The 22,500-nt window shown below is 39.9% G+C and overlaps 1 protein-coding gene across 10 annotated transcripts in view; it reads left to right on the top strand.

Annotated features, from left to right (window-relative positions):
• postna (periostin, osteoblast specific factor a) overlaps positions 1-22,500 on the top strand; it is a 92,781-nt gene that overhangs the window by 14,243 nt on the left and 56,038 nt on the right. For all 10 annotated transcript variants that reach the window (XM_036967323.1, XM_036967321.1, XM_036967320.1 and 7 more), the window contains exons 3-7: positions 12,579-12,643; positions 17,223-17,380; positions 17,581-17,745; positions 20,493-20,639; positions 21,818-21,959. In XM_036967323.1, coding sequence (XP_036823218.1) covers positions 12,579-12,643; positions 17,223-17,380; positions 17,581-17,745; positions 20,493-20,639; positions 21,818-21,959 — 677 coding nt within the window. The remainder of the gene's footprint in view (positions 1-12,578; positions 12,644-17,222; positions 17,381-17,580; positions 17,746-20,492; positions 20,640-21,817; positions 21,960-22,500) is intronic.

Here is a 22,500-nt window from a genome sequence, read left to right as displayed (position 1 = left end):
AAAATAGAGTGTTTACTATTGTACGCATTCAGGTAGGTCCCTCGTTGTCTGGTTCCGTTTGCTTCCTAGACTAAACGGCAAAGTATTTTTGCAACAGATGAGCTGAATCAGGCGGAATGCGGTATTCGCTGAGCAATGGGTTCAATACTAGTCAGTTACAAAACAAATTAGTCCTAATCAGCATCTATTACCTGACATCTAATACCTGACATCTGTTACCTGACATCTGTTACCTGACATCTATTACCTGACATTTGTTACCTGACATCTTTTACCTGACATCTATTACCTGACATCTATTACCTGACATTACCTGACATCTATTACCTGACATCTATTACCTGACATCTGTTACCTGACATCTATTACCTGACATCTATTACCTGACATCTATTACCTGACATTTGTTACCTGACATCTTTTACCTGACATCTATTACCTGACATCTATTACCTGACATTTGTTACCTGACATCTATTACCTGACATCTGTTACCTGACATCTATTACCTGACATCTATTACCTGACATCACCTGACATCTATTACCTGACATCTGTTACCTGACATCTATTACCTTACATTACCTGACATCTATTACCTGACATCTATTACCTGACATCTATTACCTGACATCTATTACCTGACATCTAATACCTGACATCTGTTACCTGACATCTATTACCTGACATCTATTACCTGACATCTATTAACTGACATTACCTGACATCTATTACCTGACATCTGTTACCTGACATCTATTACCTGACATTACCTGACATCTATTACCTGACATCTATTACCTGACATATATTACCTGACATCTATTACCTGACATCTATTACCTGACATCTATTACCTGACATCTAATACCTGACATCTGTTACCTGACATCTATTACCTGACATCTATTACCTGACATTACCTGACATCTATTACCTGACATCTAATACCTGACATCTATTACCTGACATCTATTACCTGACATCTAATACCTGACATCTGTTACCTGACATCTATTACCTGACATCTATTACCTGACATTACCTGACATCTATTACCTGACATCTGTTACCTGACATCTATTACCTTACATTACCTGACATCTATTATCTGACATCTATTACCTGACATCTATTACCTGACATCTAATACCTGACATCTGTTACCTGACATATATTACCTGACATCTATTACCTGACATCTATTACCTGACATCTAATACCTGACATCTGTTACCTGACATCTATTACCTGACATCTCTTACCTGACATCTATTACCTGACATTACCTGACATCTATTACCTGACATCTGTTACCTGACATCTATTACCTTACATTACCTGACATCTATTACCTGACATCTATTACCTGACATCTATTACCTGACATCTATTACCTGACATCTAATACCTGACATCTGTTACCTGACATCTATTACCTGACATTACCTGACATCTATTACCTGACATTACCTGACATCTATTACCTGACATCTAATACCTGACATCTATTACCTGACATCTATTACCTGACATCTATTACCTTACATTACCTGACATCTATTACCTGACATCTATTACCTGACATCTATTACCTGACATCTATTACCTGACATCTAATACCTGACATCTGTTACCTGACATCTATTACCTGACATCTAATACCTGACATCTATTACCTGACATCTATTACCTGACATCTATTACCTGACATCTATTACCTGACATCTAATACCTGACATCTGTTACCTGACATCTATTACCTGACATCTATTACCTGACATCTATTAACTGACATTACCTGACATCTATTACCTGACATCTGTTACCTGACATCTATTACCTGACATTACCTGACATCTATTACCTGACATCTATTACCTGACATATATTACCTGACATCTATTACCTGACATCTATTACCTGACATCTATTACCTGACATCTAATACCTGACATCTGTTACCTGACATCTATTACCTGACATTACCTGACATCTATTACCTGACATTACCTGACATCTATTACCTGACATCTAATACCTGACATCTATTACCTGACATCTATTACCTGACATCTAATACCTGACATCTGTTACCTGACATCTATTACCTGACATCTATTACCTGACATTACCTGACATCTATTACCTGACATCTGTTACCTGACATCTATTACCTTACATTACCTGACATCTATTACCTGACATCTATTACCTGACATCTATTACCTGACATCTAATACCTGACATCTGTTACCTGACATATATTACCTGACATCTATTACCTGACATCTATTACCTGACATCTAATACCTGACATCTGTTACCTGACATCTATTACCTGACATCTCTTACCTGACATCTATTACCTGACATTACCTGACATCTATTACCTGACATCTGTTACCTGACATCTATTACCTTACATTACCTGACATCTATTACCTGACATCTATTACCTGACATCTATTACCTGACATCTATTACCTGACATCTAATACCTGACATCTGTTACCTGACATCTATTACCTGACATTACCTGACATCTATTACCTGACATTACCTGACATCTATTACCTGACATCTAATACCTGACATCTATTACCTGACATCTATTACCTGACATCTAATACCTGACATCTGTTACCTGACATCTATTACCTGACATCTATTACCTGACATCTATTACCTGCCATTACCTGACATCTGTTACCTGACATCTATTACCTGACATCTATTACCTGACATCTAATACCTGACATCTGTTACCTGACATCTATTATCTGACATCTATTACCTGACATCTGTTACCTAACATCTATTACCTGACATCTATTACCTGACATCTATTACCTGACATCTATTACCTGACATCTATTACCTGACATCTATTACCTGACATCTATTACCTGACATTACCTGACATCTATTACCTGACATCTGTTACCTGACATCTATTACCTGACATTACTTGACATCTATTACCTGACATCTATTACCTGACATCTAATACCTGACATCTGTTACCTGACATCTATTACCTGACATCTGTTACCTGACATTACCTGACATCTATTACCTGACATCTAATACCTGACATCTATTACCTGACATCTATTACCTGACATCTAATAACTGACATCTATTACCTGACATCTATTACCTGACATCTAATACCTGACATCTGTTACCTGACATCTATTACCTGACATCTATTACCTGACATCTATTACCTGACATTACCTGACATCTATTACCTGACATCTATTACCTGACATCTAATACCTGACATCTGTTACCTGACATCTATTACCTGACATCTATTACCTGACATCTATTACCTGACATCTATTACCTGACATCTAATACCTGACATCTATTACCTGACATCTATTACCTGACATCTATTACCTGACATCTATTACCTGACATCTATTACCTGACATCTATTACCTGACATTACCTGACATCTATTACCTGACATCTGTTACCTGACATCTATTACCTGACATTACCTGACATCTATTACCTGACATCTATTACCTGACATCTAATACCTGACATCTGTTACCTGACATCTATTACCTGACATCTATTACCTGACATTACCTGACATCTATTACCTGACATCTAATACCTGACATCTATTACCTGACATCTATTACCTGACATCTAATACCTGACATCTATTACCTGACATCTATTACCTGACATCTAATACCTGACATCTGTTACCTGACATCTATTACCTGACATCTATTACCTGACATCTATTACCTGACATTACCTGACATCTATTATCTGACATCTATTACCTGACATCTAATACCTGACATCTGTTACCTGACATCTATTACCTGACATCTATTACCTGACATCTATTACCTGACATCTAATACCTGACATCTATTACCTGACATCTATTACCTGACATCTATTACCTGACATCTATTACCTGACATTACCTGACATTACCTGACATCTATTACCTGACATCTATTACCTGACATCTATTACCTGACATTACCTGACAGTGTCATTTTATTTCCATTTGCTAGATTACAGAGTGAAACAAATGTATTTATTCATTTCTTCAGTACAGCAACTGATTATACAAAGCGTACGTTCTCCTTTTCTCGCTAAATTTCACTTTAAGCGTCATTCTTTGGATACCTATTTTATATCCATTAGGTATATAACACTTTGTCCTTGTTAGCTATTCTTCATTCATCGGTCAAAGACTGCCCTTGTTAGTCTGTAATGACAGCGAAGACTCTATTCATTGGTTGAGTTGATCTAAGTGGAGAGCTTAATGCCTTCATTTCCTTAGTTGACCTACCTAGCAGGGTCACACACACATGCACACACGCGCATGCACGCACGCACGCTCGCACGCACACACACACACACACACACACACACACACACACACACACACACACACACACACACACACACACACACACACACACACACACACACACACACACACACCACACAGCTAGCAGGGTTCATCTGGTAACAATTATAGAACCAAAGAGAATCACTGAGAGTTTATTACAGACGTAGACAGTGGGTTACTGACACTCTAGAGGGGGTTTCAGCCATATGTAGACAGTGGGTTACTGACACCCTAGAGGGGGTTTCAGCCATATGTAGACAGTGGGTTACTGACACTCTAGAGGGGGTTTCAGCCATATGTAGACAGTGGGTTACTGACACTCTAGAGGGGGTTTCAGCCATATGTAGACAGTGGGTTACTGACACCCTAGAAGGGGGTTTCAGCCATATGTAGACAGAGGGTTACTGACACTCTAGAGGGGGTTTCAGCCATACATAGACAGTGGGTTACTGACACCCTAGAGGGGGTTTCAGCCATATGTAGACAGTGGGTTACTGACACCCTAGAGGGGGTTTCAGCCATATGTAGACAGTGGGTTACTGACACCCTAGAGGGGGGTTTCAGCCATATGTAGACAGAGGGTTACTGACACTCTAGAGGGGGTTTCAGCCATACATAGACAGTGGGTTACTGACACCCTGGAGGGGGTTTCAGCCATATGTAGACAGTGGGTTACTGACACCCTAGAGGGGGTTTCAGCCATATGTAGACAGTGGGTTATAAACACCCTAGAGGGGGTTTCAGCCATATGTAGACAGTGGGTTACTGACACTCTAGAGGGGGTTTCAGCCATACGTAGACAGTGGGTTACTGACACCCTAGAGGGGGTTTCAGCCATACGTAGAGAGTGGGTTACTGACACCCTAGAGGGGGTTTCAGCCATACGTAGACAGTGGGTTACTGACACTCTAGAGGGGGTTTCAGCCATACGTAGACAGTGGGTTACTGACACCCTAGAGGGGGTTTCAGCCATGTGTAGACAGTGGGTTATAAACACCCTAGGGGGGTTTCAGCCATACGTAGACAGTGGGTTACTGACACCCTAGAGGGGGTTTCAGCCATATGTAGACAGTGGGTTATAAACACCCTAGGGGGGTTTCAGCCATACGTAGACAGTGGGTTACTGACACCCTAGAGGGGGTTTCAGCCATATGTAGACAGAGGGTTACTGACACCCTAGAGGGGGTTTCAGCCATATGTAGACAGTGGGTTACTGACACCCTAGAGGGGGTTTCAGCCATATGTAGACAGTGGGTTACTGACACCCTAGAGGGGGTTTCAGCCATATGTAGACAGTGGGTTACTGACACCCTAGAGGGGGTTTCAGCCATACGTAGACAGTGGGTTACTGACACTCTAGAGGGGGTTTCAGCCATACGTAGACAGTGGGTTACTGACACCCTAGAGGGGGTTTCAGCCATACGTAGACAGTGGGTTACTGACACCCTAGAGGGGGTTTCAGCCATACGTAGACAGTGGGTTACTGACACTCTAGAGGGGGTTTCAGCCATACGTAGACAGTGGGTTACTGACACCCTAGAGGGGGTTTCAGCCATATGTAGACAGTGGGTTATAAACACCCTAGGGGGGTTTCAGCCATACGTAGACAGTGGGTTACTGACACCCTAGAGGGGGTTTCAGCCATATGTAGACAGTGGGTTATAAACACCCTAGGGGGGTTTCAGCCATACGTAGACAGTGGGTTACTGACACTCTAGAGGGGGTTTCAGCCATATGTAGACAGTGGGTTACTGACACTCTAGAGGGGGTTTCAGCCATACGTATACAGTGGGTTACTGACACTCTAGAGGCGGTTTCAGCCATACGTAGACAGTGGGTTACTGACACTCTAGAGGGGGTTTCAGCCATACGTAGACAGTGGGTTACTGACACTCTAGAGGGGGTTTCAGCCATATGTAGACAGTGGGTTACTAACACCCTAGAGGGGGTTTCAGCCATATGTAGACAGTGGGTTATAAACACCCTAGAGGGGGTTTCAGCCATATGTAGACAGTGGGTTACTGACACCCTAGAGGGGGTTTCAGCCATATGTAGACAGTGGGTTACTGACACTCTAGAGGGGGTTTCAGCCATATGTAGACAGTGGGTTACTGACACTCTAGAGGGGGTTTCAGCCATATGTAGACAGTGGGTTACTGACACTCTAGAGGGGGTTTCAGCCATACGTAGACAGTGGGTTACTGACACTCTAGAGGGGGTTTCAGCCATATGTAGACAGTTGGTTGCTAACACCCTAGAGGGGGTTTCAGCCATACGTAGACAGTGGGTTATAAACACCTTAGAGGGGGTTTCAGCCATATGTAGACAGTGGGTTACTGACACCCTAGAGGGGGTTTCAGCCATATGTAGACAGTGGGTTATAAACACCCTAGAGGGGTTTTCAGCCATATGTAGACAGTGGGTTACTAACACCCTAGGGGGGTTTCAGCCATACATGGACAGTGGGTTACTGACACCCTAGAGGGGTTTTCAGCCATATGTAGACAGTGGGTTATAAACACCCTAGAGTGGGTTTCAGCCATACGTAGACAGTGGGTTATAAACACCCTAGAGGGGGTTTCAGCCATACGTAGACAGTGGGTTATAAACACCCTAGAGGGGGTTTCAGCCATATGTAGACAGTGGGTTATAAACACCCTAGAGGGGGTTTCAGCCATATGTAGACAGTGGGTTACTGACACCCTAGAGGGGGTTTCAGCCATATGTAGACAGTGGGTTACTAACACCCTAGAGGGGGTTTCAGCCATATGTAGACAGTGGGTTACTGACACTCTAGAGGGGGTTTCAGCCATATGTAGACAGTGGGTTACTGACACCTTAGAGGGGGTTTCAGCCATATGTAGACAGTTGGTTGCTAACACTTTAGAGGGGTTTCAGCCATACGTTAGTAATACAGGTTTTTCTTGTAAAAGAGATTTCATCTCAATGACTTGTCTAAGGTTACATTTCTAAAACACATACTGGTATTTCAGTTATTTATCAATATTATTGACAATATGTGTATTATTATTTATCAGAGGGCCAAATGGTTCTGTTTTCTAAACCAGTGAGCCAATCAAATCAGCTACTGCAAGGAGAGAGTTCCAAGGAGATTTGTTTGTTATAGACAGCAGACTCTGGGTCGTTGAAACAAGAGGAAGGAAGAGTAAGAGTATGGCCGTGGATTGAGGTGACTGATACTTGTTTAACAATGAACTGGAACTCATCTGGCATGGGCACAGGACTAGAGGTTTCAGATCTGATGTTCTACAGTGTTCTGTTATTAATCAGATGACCTGGTGTTCTACAGTGTTCTGTTATTAATCAGATGTTCTGGTGTTCTACAGTGTTCTGTTATTAATCAGATGTTCTGGTGTTCTACATTGTTCTGTTATTAATCAGATGTTCTGGTGTTCTACAGTGTTCTGTTATTAATCAGATGTTCTGGTGTTCTGTTATTAATCAGATGTTCTGGTGTTCTACAGTGTTCTGTTATTAATCAGATGTTCTGGTGTTCTACAGTGTTCTGTTATTAATCAGATGTTCTGGTGTTCTACAGTGTTCTGTTATTAATCAGATGTTCTGGTGTTCTACAGTATTCTGTTATTAATCAGATGTTCTGGTGTTCTACAGTATTCTGTTATTAATCAGATGTTCTGGTGTTCTACAGTATTCTGTTATTAATCAGATGTTCTGGTGTTCTACAGTGTTCTGTTATTATTCAGATGTTTCTGTTCTGGTGTTCTACAGTGTTCTGTTATTAATCAGATGTTCTGGTGTTCTACAGTGTTCTGTTATTAATCAGATGTTCTGGTGTTCTGTTATTAATCAGATGTTCTGGTGTTCTACAGTGTTCTGTTATTAATCAGATGATCTGGTGTTCTATAGTGTTCTGTTATTAATCAGATGTTCTGGTGTTCTGTTATTAATCAGATGTTCTGGTGTTCTATAGTGTTCTGTTATTAATCAGATGATCTGGTGTTCTACAGTGTTCTGTTATTAATCAGATGTTTCTGTTCTGGTGTTCTACAGTGTTCTGTTATTAATCAGATGTTTCAGATCTGATGTTCTACAGTGTTCTGTTATTAATCAGATGATCTGGTGTTCTACAGTGTTCTGTTATTAATCAGATGTTCTGGTGTTCTACAGTGTTCTGTTATTAATCAGATGATCTGGTGTTCTACAGTGTTCTGTTATTAATCAGATGTTCTGGTGTTCTACAGTGTTCTGTTATTAATCAGATGTTCTGGTGTTCTACAGTGTTCTGTTATTAATCAGATGATCTGGTGTTCTACAGTGTTCTGTTATTAATCAGATGTTCTGGTGTTCTACAGTGTTCTGTTATTAATCAGATGATCTGGTGTTCTACAGTGTTCTGTTATTAATCAGATGTTCTGGTGTTCTACAGTGTTCTGTTATTAATCAGATGTTCTGGTGTTCTACAGTGTTCTGTTATTAATCAGATGATCTGGTGTTCTACAGTGTTCTGTTATTAATCAGATGTTCTGGTGTTCTACAGTGTTCTGTTATTAATCAGATGTTTCTGTTCTGGTGTTCTGTTATTAATCAGATGTTTCTGTTCTGGTGTTCTACAGTGGTCTGTTATTAATCAGATGTCCTGGTGTTCTACAGTGTTCTGTTATTAATCAGATGATCTGGTGTTCTACAGTGTTCTGTTATTAATCAGATGTTCTGGTGTTCTACAGTGTTCTGTTATTAATCAGATGATCTGGTGTTCTACAGTGTTCTGTTATTAATCAGATGATCTGGTGTTCTACAGTGTTCTGTTATTAATCAGATGATCTGGTGTTCTACAGTGTTCTGTTATTAATCAGATGATCTGGTGTTCTACAGTGTTCTGTTATTAATCAGATGTTCTGGTGTTCTACAGTATTCTGTTATTAATCAGATGTTCTGGTGTTCTGTTATTAATCAGATGTTCTGGTGTTCTACAGTGTTCTGTTATTAATCAGATGATCTGGTGTTCTACAGTGTTCTGTTATTAATCAGATGTTCTGGTGTTCTACAGTGTTCTGTTATTAATCAGATGTTCTGGTGTTCTACAGTGTTCTGTTATTAATCAGATGTTCTGGTGTTCTACAGTGTTCTGTTATTAATCAGATGTTCTGGTGTTCTACAGTGTTCTGTTATTAATCAGATGTTCTGGTGTTCTGTTATTAATCAGATGTTCTGGTGTTCTACAGTGTTCTGTTATTAATCAGATGTTCTGGTGTTCTACAGTGTTCTGTTATTAATCAGATGTTCTGGTGTTCTACAGTGTTCTGTTATTAATCAGATGTTCTGGTGTTCTACAGTGTTCTGTTATTAATCAGATGTTTCTGTTCTGGTGTTCTACAGTGTTCTGTTATTAATCAGATGATCTGGTGTTCTACAGTGCTCTGTTATTAATCAGATGTTCTGGTGTTCTACAGTGTTCTGTTATTAATCAGATGTTTCTGTTCTGGTGTTCTACAGTGTTCTGTTATTAATCAGATGACCTGGTGTTCTACAGTGTTCTGTTATTAATCAGATGTTCTGGTGTTCTACAGTGTTCTGTTATTAATCAGATGTTTCTGTTCTGGTGTTCTACAGTGTTCTGTTATTAATCAGATGACCTGGTGTTCTACAGTGTTCTGTTATTAATCAGATGTTCTGGTGTTCTACAGTGTTCTGTTATTAATCAGATGTTCTGGTGTTCTACATTGTTCTGTTATTAATCAGATGTTCCGGTGTTCTACAGTGTTCTGTTATTAATCAGATGTTCTGGTGTTCTGTTATTAATCAGATGTTCTGGTGTTCTACAGTGTTCTGTTATTAATCAGATGTTCTGGTGTTCTACAGTGTTCTGTTATTAATCAGATGTTCTGGTGTTCTACAGTGTTCTGTTATTAATCAGATGTTCTGGTGTTCTACAGTGGTCTGTTATTAATCAGATGTTCTGGTGTTCTACAGTGTTCTGTTATTAATCAGATGTTCTGGTGTTCTACAGTGTTCTGTTATTAATCAGATGTTCTGGTGTTCTACAGTGTTCTGTTATTAATCAGATGTTCTGGTGTTCTACAGTGTTCTGTTATTAATCAGATGTTCTGGTGTTCTACAGTGTTCTGTTATTAATCAGATGTTCTGGTGTTCTACAGTGTTCTGTTATTATTCAGATGTTTCTGTTCTGGTGTTCTGCAGTGTTCTGCTCACAGAACAGGACGAGTGCTGAAGCGTGTGGCGTTTAAAACTTGTCTGTCCTCGGTTGCAACACTCAGTACTGAGTTCCAAACTGCCTCTGGAAGCAATGCCAGCACAATCATTGTTTGTCGGGAGCTTCATGAAATGGATTTCCATGGCCGAGCAGCAGCACACAAGCCTAAGTATCACCATGCACAATGCCAAGAGTCTGCTGGAGTGGTGTAAACCGATCCGCCATTGGACTCAGGAGCAGTGGAACCGCAGTATCTGGAGTGATAAATCACGCTTCACCATCTGGCAGTTTGGCGGACGAATTTGGGTTTGGCAGAAGCCAGGAGAACGCTACCTGCCCCAGTGTAACGTCTGGTGTAGGAGGAATCATGGACTGTGACAGTTGTTCAGGGTTCAGCCCCTTAGCTCCAGTGAAACAAAATCTTAGCGCTACAGCATACAATTACATTCCAGACGATTCTGTGCGTACAACTTTGTGGCAACAGTTTGGGGAAGGCCCTTTCCTGTTTCAGCTTGACTGGGCTGCAGAGCCCTGACCTCAACCCCATTGAACACCTTTGCAATGAATTGGAACACCGACTGCGAGCCAGGCCTAATCACCCAACATCAGTGCCCGACCTCACTAATACTCTTGTGGCTGAATGGAAGCAAGTCCCCGCAGCAAAGTTCCAACATCTAGTGGAAAGCCTTCCCAGAAGAGTGGAGGCTGTTATAGCAGCAATGTTCCAACATCTAGTGGAAAGCCTTCCCAGAAGAGTGGAGGCTGTTATAGCAGCAATGTTCCAACATCTAGTGGAAAGGCTTCCTAGAAGAGTGGAGGCTGTTATAGCAGAAATGTTCCAACATCTAGTGGAAAGCCTCCCCAGAAGAGTGAAGGCTGTTATAACAGCACTGTACCAACATCTAGTGGAAAGCCTTCCCAGAAGAGTGGAGGCTGTTTCAGTAGCAAAGAGGCGACCAGGTGTCCACATACTTTTGGTTATGTATTGTGTGTGTGTGTGTGTGTGTGTGTGTGTGTGTGTGTGTGTGTGTGTGTGTGTGGGTGTGTGTGTGTGTGTGTGTGTGTGTGTGTGTGTGTGTGTGTGTGTGTGTGTGTGTGTGTGTGTGATGTAAGGCACTCTGTAAGAGGCTGACTAATGTTTCGGGATAAACGGGGCAATTAGCTTTGATCTTACACACAAACACACACACACACACACACACACACACACACACTGACAGAGTGTTAAAACCTGCCAATCCATGGGAGGCAATTTTAGGAGTCAGCAACATAAATGAGGCAAATAATATTTCTAAACACAATTGGCAATCACTCGAGTTTATCCGTTCTGACAAAGTTACTTTCATGCATTGAACTATAATATTTATTGGTCCATCATCTGTTCAAGCTCCGTAGTCATAGTTTGGAAATCAATCCGATACAGTTTCCAATACTGATCTTATTATCTCTTTATACCACAGCATTGTTGAACACTTGTTTATGATTGGACAAGGACAAACAAAGACGATGAACAAGATCCCTGGAGAGATGATACACTTCCCAGATCATAATTGTTAGCTCATTTGTCCATGGGAAAATATCCCATTTAGAAGAATAATTATCTTCTTTTATACATCAATAGTGTCTTGGTTTGTGCAATAAGTCCCATAATTCATACAAGATGGGTGACATACTTCGTTCCAAAGCCCATTCAGCTCCAATTCAGCTTAAATTGAGGAGTTATTTGGTTGTTTCACTTTGTGTAGTCCGCCAATGTTGTCTTTAATATTTATAGTGTGTTCTACTTTTCTATTTCTGAGGCTGACGCCATAGTGCTTGTAATGGTGTTGTTTGATGTCTTCTTCCTCTCTTTCTGCTTCCAAACTCTTTACCATGTTGTTTTGATTTGGCCAGTGTAATGACTAGGCCTAACTTACATACGGACGGACGACTTCTCTCTGTTATCTTATCATGTAGCTAATTTCTGTCTTGTCTTTTCTCCAGGGTGGTTCTGTATGAGTGCTGTCCTGGCTACATGAAGCTGGAAGGCATGAAAGGATGCCCTGCAGGTAAGTGTCTACCAGGGGCGGACTGGCCATCTGGCATTTCGGGCGAATGCCAGATGGGCTGGTCCATTTTTTTGTCTAGTGGGCCTGTCTTGAGTTTCTTGCGCAACATGATCATTATCAGGCTAATAATGGGGGGCCTCAAGTGTGGGAAAAAAATGGTCTGGTTTGTCAGAAATGCCTGAGCCGATTTCTGGTCCCAGTTCGCCCCTGGTGTGTACTCTCATGGACTTTAATCAAAGCTCCTAAATGTCCTAAATATCCTCACACTCCCATTTCCCACCTCCATCTGTTACCCTCATCCCCAACACACTCCCACTTCCTACCTCCATCTGTCACCCTCATCCCCAACACACTCCCACTTCCTACCTCCATCTGTCACCCTCATCCCCAACACACTCCTACTTCCGACTTCTATCTGTCACCCTCATCCCCAACACACTCCCACTTCCCACCTCCATCTGTCACCCTCATCCCCAACACACTCCCACTTCCTACCTCCATCTGTCACCCTCATCCCCAACACACTCCCACTTCCTACCTCCATCTGTCACCCTCATCCCCAACACACTCCCACTTCCCACCTCTATCTGTCACCCTCATCCCCAACACACTCCAACGTCCCACTTCTTTCACCCTATCATGCATCTTACCTCTATAACGCTATAGTAGCTCTACAGCGACTGTAATAACTATACAGCAACTACTATAACTCTATCATGACCATAATGACTCTGTAACTATAATACCTCTATAGCAACTAAAATAACTATATACTGTAGCTCTATTAATAACTCTATAGCTGCTATAATAACTATATAACTATAAAAACCCTATAGCCACTATAAAAACTATATAGCCACTATATTAACTCTATAGACGCTGTTTTATTTATTTATTTTATTTATTCACCTTTATTTAACCAGATAGGCTAGTTGAGAACAAGTTCTCATTTACAACTGCGACCTCTGGCCAAGATAAAGCATAGCAATTCGACACATGCAGCAACCAAGAGTTACACATGGAATAAACAAACATATAGTCAATAATACAGTAGAACAAAAGAAAACAAAAAGTCTACATACAGTGAGTGCAAATGAGGTAAGATAAGGGAGTTAAGGCAGTAAATTGGCCATGGTGGCGAAGTAATTACAATATGGCAATTAAACACTGGAATGGTAGATGTGCAAATGATGGATGTGCAAGTAGAGATACTGGGGTGCAAATGAGCAAGATAAATAAATAAATACACTATGGGGATGAGGTAGATAGATGGGCTGTTTACAGATGGGCTATGTACAGGTGCAGTGATCTGTGAGCTGCTCTGACAGCTGGTGCTTAAAGCTAATGAGGGAGATATGAGTCTCCAGCTTCAGAGATTCTTGCAGTTCGTTCCAGTCATTGGCAGCAGAGAACTGGAAGGAAAGACGACCAAAGGAGGAATTGGCTTTGGGGGTGACCAGAGAGATATACCTGCTGGAGCGCGTGCTACGAGTGGGTGCTGCTATGGTGACCAGCGAGCTGAGATAAGGGGGGACTTTACCTAGCAGAGACTTGTAGATGACCTGGAGCAAGTGGGTTTGGCGATGAGAATGAAGCTAGGGCCAACCAACGAGAGCGTACAGGTCACAATGGTGGGTCGTGTATGGGGCTTTGGTGACAAAATGGCACTGTGATAGACTGCATCCAGTTTGTTGAGTAGAGTGTTGGATGCTATTTTATAGATGACATCACCGAAGTCGAGGATCGGTAGGATGGTCAGTTTTACGAGGGTATGTTTGGCAGCATGAGTGAAGGATGATTTGTTGCGATATAGAAAGCAGATTCTAGATTTAATTTTGGATTGGAGATGCTTAATGTGAGTCCGGAAGGAGAGTTTACAGTCTAACCAGAAACCTAGGTATTTGTAGTTGTCCACGTATTCGTGTAGTTATTCCACGTAAGTCAGAGCCGTCCAGAGTAGTGATGCTGGTCGAGCGGGTGCAGGCAGCGATTGGTTAAAGAGCATGCATTTAGTTTTACTAGCGTTTAAGAGCAGTTGGAGGCCACGGAAGGAGAGTTTACAGTCTAACCAGAAACCTAGGTATTTGTAGTTGTCCACGTATTCTAAGTCAGAGCCGTCCAGAGTAGTGATGCTGGTCGGGCGGGTGCAGGCAGCGATTGGTTAAAGAGCATGCACTTAGTTTTACTAGCGTTTAAGAGCAGTTGGAGGCCACGGAAGGAGAGTTGCATGTCATTGAAGCTCGTCTGCAGGTTAGTTAAATTAACACAGTGTCCAAAGAGTTTTTATATATAGTTATAATAACTATATTACTCTATAGAAACTCTATAGCCATCATAATAACTCTATAGCCATCATAATAACTATATAGCAACTTTAATACCTCTAATACCTTATAATACCTTATAGTGGCTATAAAAAACGATTATAATAACTCTATAGCCATCATAATAACTATATAGCAACTTTAATACCTCTAATACCTTATAATACCTTATAGTGGCTATAAAAAACGATTATAATAACTCTATAGCCATCATAATAACTATATAGCAACTTTAATACCTTTAATACCTTATAATACCTTATAGTGGCTATAAAAAACGATTATAATAACTCTATAGCAACTTTAATAAATATATAACTCCATAAAAACTCCATAGTAACTACAATAACTATATAGCCACTATAATAACTACGTAGCCACCACAATTACTATATAACTATAAAAACTCTATAGCCACTATAATAACTATATAGACACTATAAAACTCTATAGCCACTATAATAACTACATAACTCTATAAAAACTCTATAGCCACTGTAACAACTATAGAGCCACAGTAATAACTATATAACTCTATAGAAACTCTATAGCCAATGTAAAAACTAAATAGCCACTAAAATAACTATATAGCAACTATTATAAATATATGACAACTATAATAACTCTAAAGCGACTATAATAACTCTATTCCTACTCTATAATAACTATAACTATAATAACCATACAGTGCCGATAATAACTCTATAGTGACTAAGATAACTCTATAATAACTCTATAATAACTCAATAGTGACTAAGATAACTCTATAATAATTCTATAATAACTCTATAGTGGCCAAGATAACTCTATAATAACTCCATAATAACTCTATAGTGACTAAGATAACTCTATAATAACTCTATAATAACTCTATAGTGACTAGGATAACTCTACAATAACTCTATAATAACGCTATAGTGACTACGATAACCATATAAGAACTCTATAATAACTCTATAGTGACTAAGATAACTCTATAATAACTGTGGTAACTCTAACTCTATAATAACTTAAACTCATAATATCTCTATTAATCTCTATTAATAACTATACAGTGACTATAATAACTATATTGAAACTATAGTAACTCCATAAAAACTCTACAGCGACTATAATAACTCTATAGCGACTATAATAACTCTATAGTGACTATAATAACTATATAGCAACTATAATAACTCTAAATCTATGATAACTCTACAGTGACTATAATAACTCCAACTCCATAATAACTCTAACTCTATAATAACAATAGCGACTATAATAACTCTAACTCTATAACAACTATAACACTATAATAACTCTACAGCGACTATAATAACTATACAGCGACTATAATAACTCTACAGCGACTATAATAACTATACAGCGACTATAATAACTATACAGCGACTATAATAACTCTACAGCGACTATAATAACTCTACAGCGACTATAATAACTATACAGCGACTATAATAACTATACAGCGACTATAATAACTATACAGCGACTATAATAACTATACAGCGACTATAATAACTCTACAGCGACTATAATAACTATACAGCGACTATAATAACTCTACAGCGACTATAATAACTATACAGCGACTATAATAACTATACAGCGACTATAATAACTATACAGCGACTATAATAACTATACAGCGACTATAATAACTCTACAGCGACTATAATAACTATACAGCGACTATAATAACTATACAGCGACTATAATAACTCTACAGCGATTATACCAACTCTAACTCTATAATAACTCTATAACTCTATAACTCTATAATAACTCTATAAATCTATAATAACTCTAACTCTATAATAACTCTAACTCTATAATAACTCTATAACTATATAACTCTATAATAACTATATAACTCTATAATACCTCTAACTCTATAATATCTCTAACTCTATAATAACTCTATAACTCTATAATAACTCTATAATAACTCTATAATAACTCTATAATAACTATATCTCTATAATAACTCTATAACTCTATAATAACTCTATAAATCTATAATAACTCTATAACTCTATAATAACTCTATAACTCCATAATAAAATATTATCTTCCCTCTGCTTTCCCATTTAACAAATAAATCAAAAGATTGGTAGACAATATTGTTGACTGTGACTGCATCCACAGTGGCTCATAAACCTATGGCACCTTGGACCTGGTGGTGAGGATGTCCCAGGACTTCAAAAACTTTGTAGCCTAAGCACTATCTTCTGTCTCCCCTCTCTCCCCTACAGTGGCTCCTATAGACCATGTGTATGGCACATTGGGCCTGGTGAAGGCTAGTACCACACAGGAGTATTCTGACCTTTCTAAGCTGAGGGAGGAGATCGAAGGGAAGGGATCATTCACCATGTTCACCCCAAGCAACGAAGCCTGGGATCTGCTGCAACCTGTAAGTCACAGTAACTGAAGTCAGTCACTCAATCATTCAGTCAGTAGTTCGTCATTTGCTATTTATTTTTGTAAGTTAGTTTGTTTGTTAATTTGTTCATTCGTTGGTTAATTCGTATGTTTCAGATTAAGCTGCTTAGACAGTTATAGCTCTGCTCTCTCTCTCTCACGCTAACTCTCTCCTGTTCCTCCCATCACCAGGAGGTGCGTAGTGCCTTGGTGAGCAATGTGAACGTCGAGCTGTACAACGCCCTGCACTACCACATGGTCAACCGGCGCATGCTAACGAAAGATCTGAAGAACGACAAGTATATCACCTCCATGTACAACAACATGGGACTCTACATCAATCACTACTCCAATGGGGTACGTAGTAAACCTCTAACTCAAATGAATTCAAAATCAAGTCACATCAAATGTAATTTGTCACATGCTTCGTAAACTACAGGTGTAGACTAATAGTGAAATACTTAATTAAGGGCCCTTTTCCAACAATGCAGAGAGACATAATAGAAAAGTTAAACACTGATACACGGGGTACCAGTACTGAGTCAATGTGCAGGGGAACGAGGTAGTTGAGGTAGATATGTACTCTGTAAAAATATATATATATACAGTGCCTTGCGAAAGTATTCGGCCCCCTTGAACTTTGCGACCTTTTGCCACATTTCAGGCTTCAAACATAAAGATATAAAACTGTATTTTTTTGTGAAGAATCAACAACAAGTGGGACACAATCATGAACTGGAACGACATTTATTGGATATTTCAAACTTTTTTAACAAATCAAAAACTGAAAAATTGGGCGTGCAAAATTATTCAGCCCCCTTAAGTTAATACTTTGTAGCGCCACCTTTTGCTGCGATTACAGCTGTAAGTCGCTTGGGGTATGTCTCTATAAGTTTTGCACATCGAGAGACTGAAATTTTTTCCCATTCCTCCTTGCAAAACAGCTCGAGCTCAGTGAACTGCAGTTTTCAGTTCTTTCCACAGATTCTCGATTGGATTCACACCTGGATATGTTTATTTTTGAACCATTCCATTGTAGATTTTGCTTTATCTTTTGGATCATTGTCTTGTTGGAAGACAAATCTCCGTCCCAGTCTCAGGTCTTTTGCAGACTCCATCAGGTTTTCTTCCAGAATGGTCCTGTATTTGGCTCCATCCATCTTCCCATCAATTTTAACCATCTTCCCTGTCCCTGCTGAAGAAAAGCAGGCCCAAACCATGATGCTGCCACCACCATGTTTGACAGTGGGGATGGTGTGTTCAGCTGTGTTGCTTTTACGCCAAACATAACGTTTTGCATTGTTGCCAAAAAGTTCAATTTTGGTTTCATCTGACCAGAGCACCTTCTTCCACATGTTTGGTGTGTCTCCCAGGTGGCTTGTGGCAAACTTTAAACAACACTTTTTATGGATATCTTTAAGAAATGGCTTTCTTCTGGCCACTCTTCCATAAAGGCCAGATTTGTGCAATATACGACTGATTGTTGTCCTATGGACAGAGTCTCCCACCTCAGCTGTAGATCTCTGCAGTTCATCCAGAGTGATCATGGGCCTCTTGGCTGCATCTCTGATCAGTCTTCTCCTTGTATGAGCTGAAAGTTTAGAGGGACGACCAGGTCTTGGTAGATTTGCAGTGGTCTGATACTCCTTCCATTTCAATATTATCGCTTGCACAGTGCTCCCTGGGATGTTTAAAGCTTGGGAAATCTTTTTGTATCCAAATCCGGCTTTAAACTTCTTCACAACAGTATCTCGGACCTGCCTGGTGTGTTCCTTGTTCTTCATGATGCTCTCTGCGCTTTTAACGGACCTCTGAGACTATCACAGTGCAGGTGTATTTATATGGAGACTTGATTACACACAGGTGGATTGTATTTATCATCATTAGTCATTTAGGTCAACATTGGATCATTCAGAGATCCTCACTGAACTTCTGGAGAGAGTTTGCTGCACTGAAAGTAAAGGGGCTGAATAATTTTGAACGCCCAATTTTTCAGTTTTTGTTTTGTTAAAAAAGTTTGAAATATCCAATAAATGTCGTTCCACTTCATGATTGTGTCCCACTTGTTGTTGATTCTTCACAAAAAAATACAGTTTTATATCTTTATGTTTGAAGCCTGAAATGTGGCACAAGGTTGCAAAGTTCAAGGGGGCCGAATACTTTCGCAAGGCACTGTATATATTGTTTTTAACCCCCTAAGGTCGATGAAATCGAATTAGCATAATAAAAAAATCCCCATAAAAATCGGTCAGTTTAATATAACTTACTGGTAGCCAGTCACCTGTATGAAAAAAAAGGTAACATAAAAAAAAGTGCAGTATGTTACTGTAAAGTAATTTACGGTAAGAAATACTTGTACTTACCTTTTTGGTACCGTTGTTTTACGGCAATTTACAGGTACCTGAACTGCTAAAAATGTCCTGTAATATTACGGTACACTACAGGCTACTGGTTGGCGTGAAAATACGGTTTACCTGTAAAATTGTAATTTTAACAAGGATGTCATTCTGACTGTTTGTGAATTACACATCTCAATATACTGCACTAACATGCCTAGGATATTACATTAAATTACAACATATTATACATGGGATCATAACACACATCATCAATACAGGCACATACAGTATCATGGCATCATAATTAATATTTTTATGTGTGGTTATTGTTTTTGTTTTTTTGAGAAACTACATTTTCTTCTCTGCATCTCTGCTAAAATCCAGGTAAAAGATTGAAATGAATGTGAGTCTTATTCAGTACTTATTGACTGGTTCAGTCAGTGTGCCCCCTCTGCAAAATACAGCTGGCAGGTCTTTTTCATAAATAATTGCGATAAAACATTAGCTTAAAAATGAAGTTTAGTAATTAATTTAGCATCAGATTTTTTTTTTTTACAGGACAAATCTGAAGGGGAAAATTCCCTAGGTGCTCTTATCGCTAGACTGTTGGCCTAGTTGTATTTATTCTGTCAACCCCTACCTAGCCCTAAATCACAGGCATGTTTATTTTACCTCACATCAATCACTTTATATCATTGTTATTTTCAGAGGATGAATGATTCAATGAATCATGGCAATTAACCAATCGCCTCTTTTCCTCTGCAGATCGTCACAGTGAACTGTGCCAGGATTATCCATGGTAACCAGGTGGCGACCAATGGGGTGGTCCATGTCATCGACCGTGTCATCACCGCTGTAGGCAACACTATCAAGGATATCCTGGAGGTCAACGAAGACCTCTCCTCCTTCAGCGTACGTACCTGACTGTAATCTGTCTCCCCTCCTTCAGCGTACGTACCTGACTGTAATCTGACCTCTCCTCCTTCAGCATGCATACCTGACTGTAATCTGACCTCCCCTCCTTCAGCATGCATACCTGACTGTAATCTGACCTCCCCTCCTTCAGCATGCATACCTGACTGTAATCTGTCTCTCCTCCTTCAGCATGCATACCTGACTGTAATCTGACCTCCCCTCCTTCAGCATGCATACCTGACTGTAATCTGACTACCCGTCTTCAGCATGCATACCTGACTGTAGTCTGACGTCTCCACCTTAAGCACGCATACCTGACTGTAATCTGACCTCCCCTCTTTCAGCATGCATACCTGACTGTAATCTGACCTCCCCTCCTTCAGCATGCATACCTGACTGTAATATGTCTCCCCTCCTTCAGCATGCATACCTGACTGTAATATGTCTCCCCTCCTTCAGCATGCATACCTGACTGTAATCTGTCTCCCTCCTTCAGCATGCATACCTGACTGTAATCTGTCTCTCCTCCTTCAGCATGCATACCTGATAGTAATCTCTTACTTTAACGTGACCACAATATGACAGTGGCTAGTATCAATCTGACCAGAGAGGTTTTCTACCTTCACTAACACTTCACGAAAAGATTAGAATTGGGATTGCGGTGAAAACGCAGCTGGAATGTCTGAGATGGGATGGGGAAGCTGTTGTAGCATTAGAAGTGGTGATAGTATTAGAAGGAGTACAGTACTAAGTCTCCTGTCCCTACATTACTCATCTCATATGTATACGTATATACTGTACTCTATATCATCTACTGCATCTTTATGTAATACATGTATCATTAGCCACTTTAAACCATGCCACTTTGTTTACATACTCATCTGATATGTATATACTGTACTCGATACCATCTACTGTATCTTGCCAATGCCGCTCTGTACCATCACTCATTCATACATCTTTATGTACATATTCTTTATCCCTTTACACTTGTGTGAATACAGTAGTAGTTTTGGAATTGTTAGGTTAGATTACTCGTTGGTTATTACTGCATTGTCGGAACTAGAAGCACAAGCATTTCGCTACACTCGCATTAACATCTGCTAACCATATGTATGTGACAAATAAAATTTGATTTGATTTGATTTGATTTTGATTTTGTCCTCTCCCTTTAGGCTGTAGCCTTGGCCTCAGGGGTGATGGATAAAATGGGCCAGCCAGGTCACTTCACCCTGTTTGCTCCCACCAACGAGGCCATGGAGAACCTCGGGGCCAGCTTCCTGGAACGCATCATGGGAGACAAGGAAGTCATCGGAGGTAGCCAATAAAAATACCAATAACCACTCACCTACAGTGCCTTCGGAACGTATTCACAACCCATTAATTTTTCCATATTTTGTTACGTTACAGCCTTATTCTAAAATGGAAAAAAACATGTACAAATCATCAGCAATCTACACACAATACCCCATAATGACAATTGGATAGAAGTGCTTGCACATTTATCAAAACCTTATTCAAACCGATAGAGTCACTGGGACTCTGTACCGGGGGTCATGATTTGAGTTGTTTAATAGCTTGAAAATGTTGAGTAATGCATCCAATATAATTTCCCAGTGGGCCTTGCCTTTTTGAGTGAGTTGTAGAGATTTCACCCATGCCTGCAGTTGTTAGTGACAAAGACATGGTTATTGAATTATTATAATTGTTTTCAGTCATATGGAAGTGAGTTCCTATGTGAATGTTGTCATCATAATTAAACTCTTTATGGCAACATATCTCAAAAGCTTTACCCTAATTCAGTGGCCTGAAAGTCATGGTTTACAGGCCTCATCGGGTCTGCAAGTAAAGTTGAAAA

This window comes from Oncorhynchus mykiss, chromosome Y (assembly GCF_013265735.2).
Source record: "Oncorhynchus mykiss isolate Arlee chromosome Y, USDA_OmykA_1.1, whole genome shotgun sequence".
NCBI classification, from domain to species: domain Eukaryota; kingdom Metazoa; phylum Chordata; class Actinopteri; order Salmoniformes; family Salmonidae; genus Oncorhynchus; species Oncorhynchus mykiss.
This window is presented reverse-complemented; position numbering and strand designations above follow the sequence as displayed.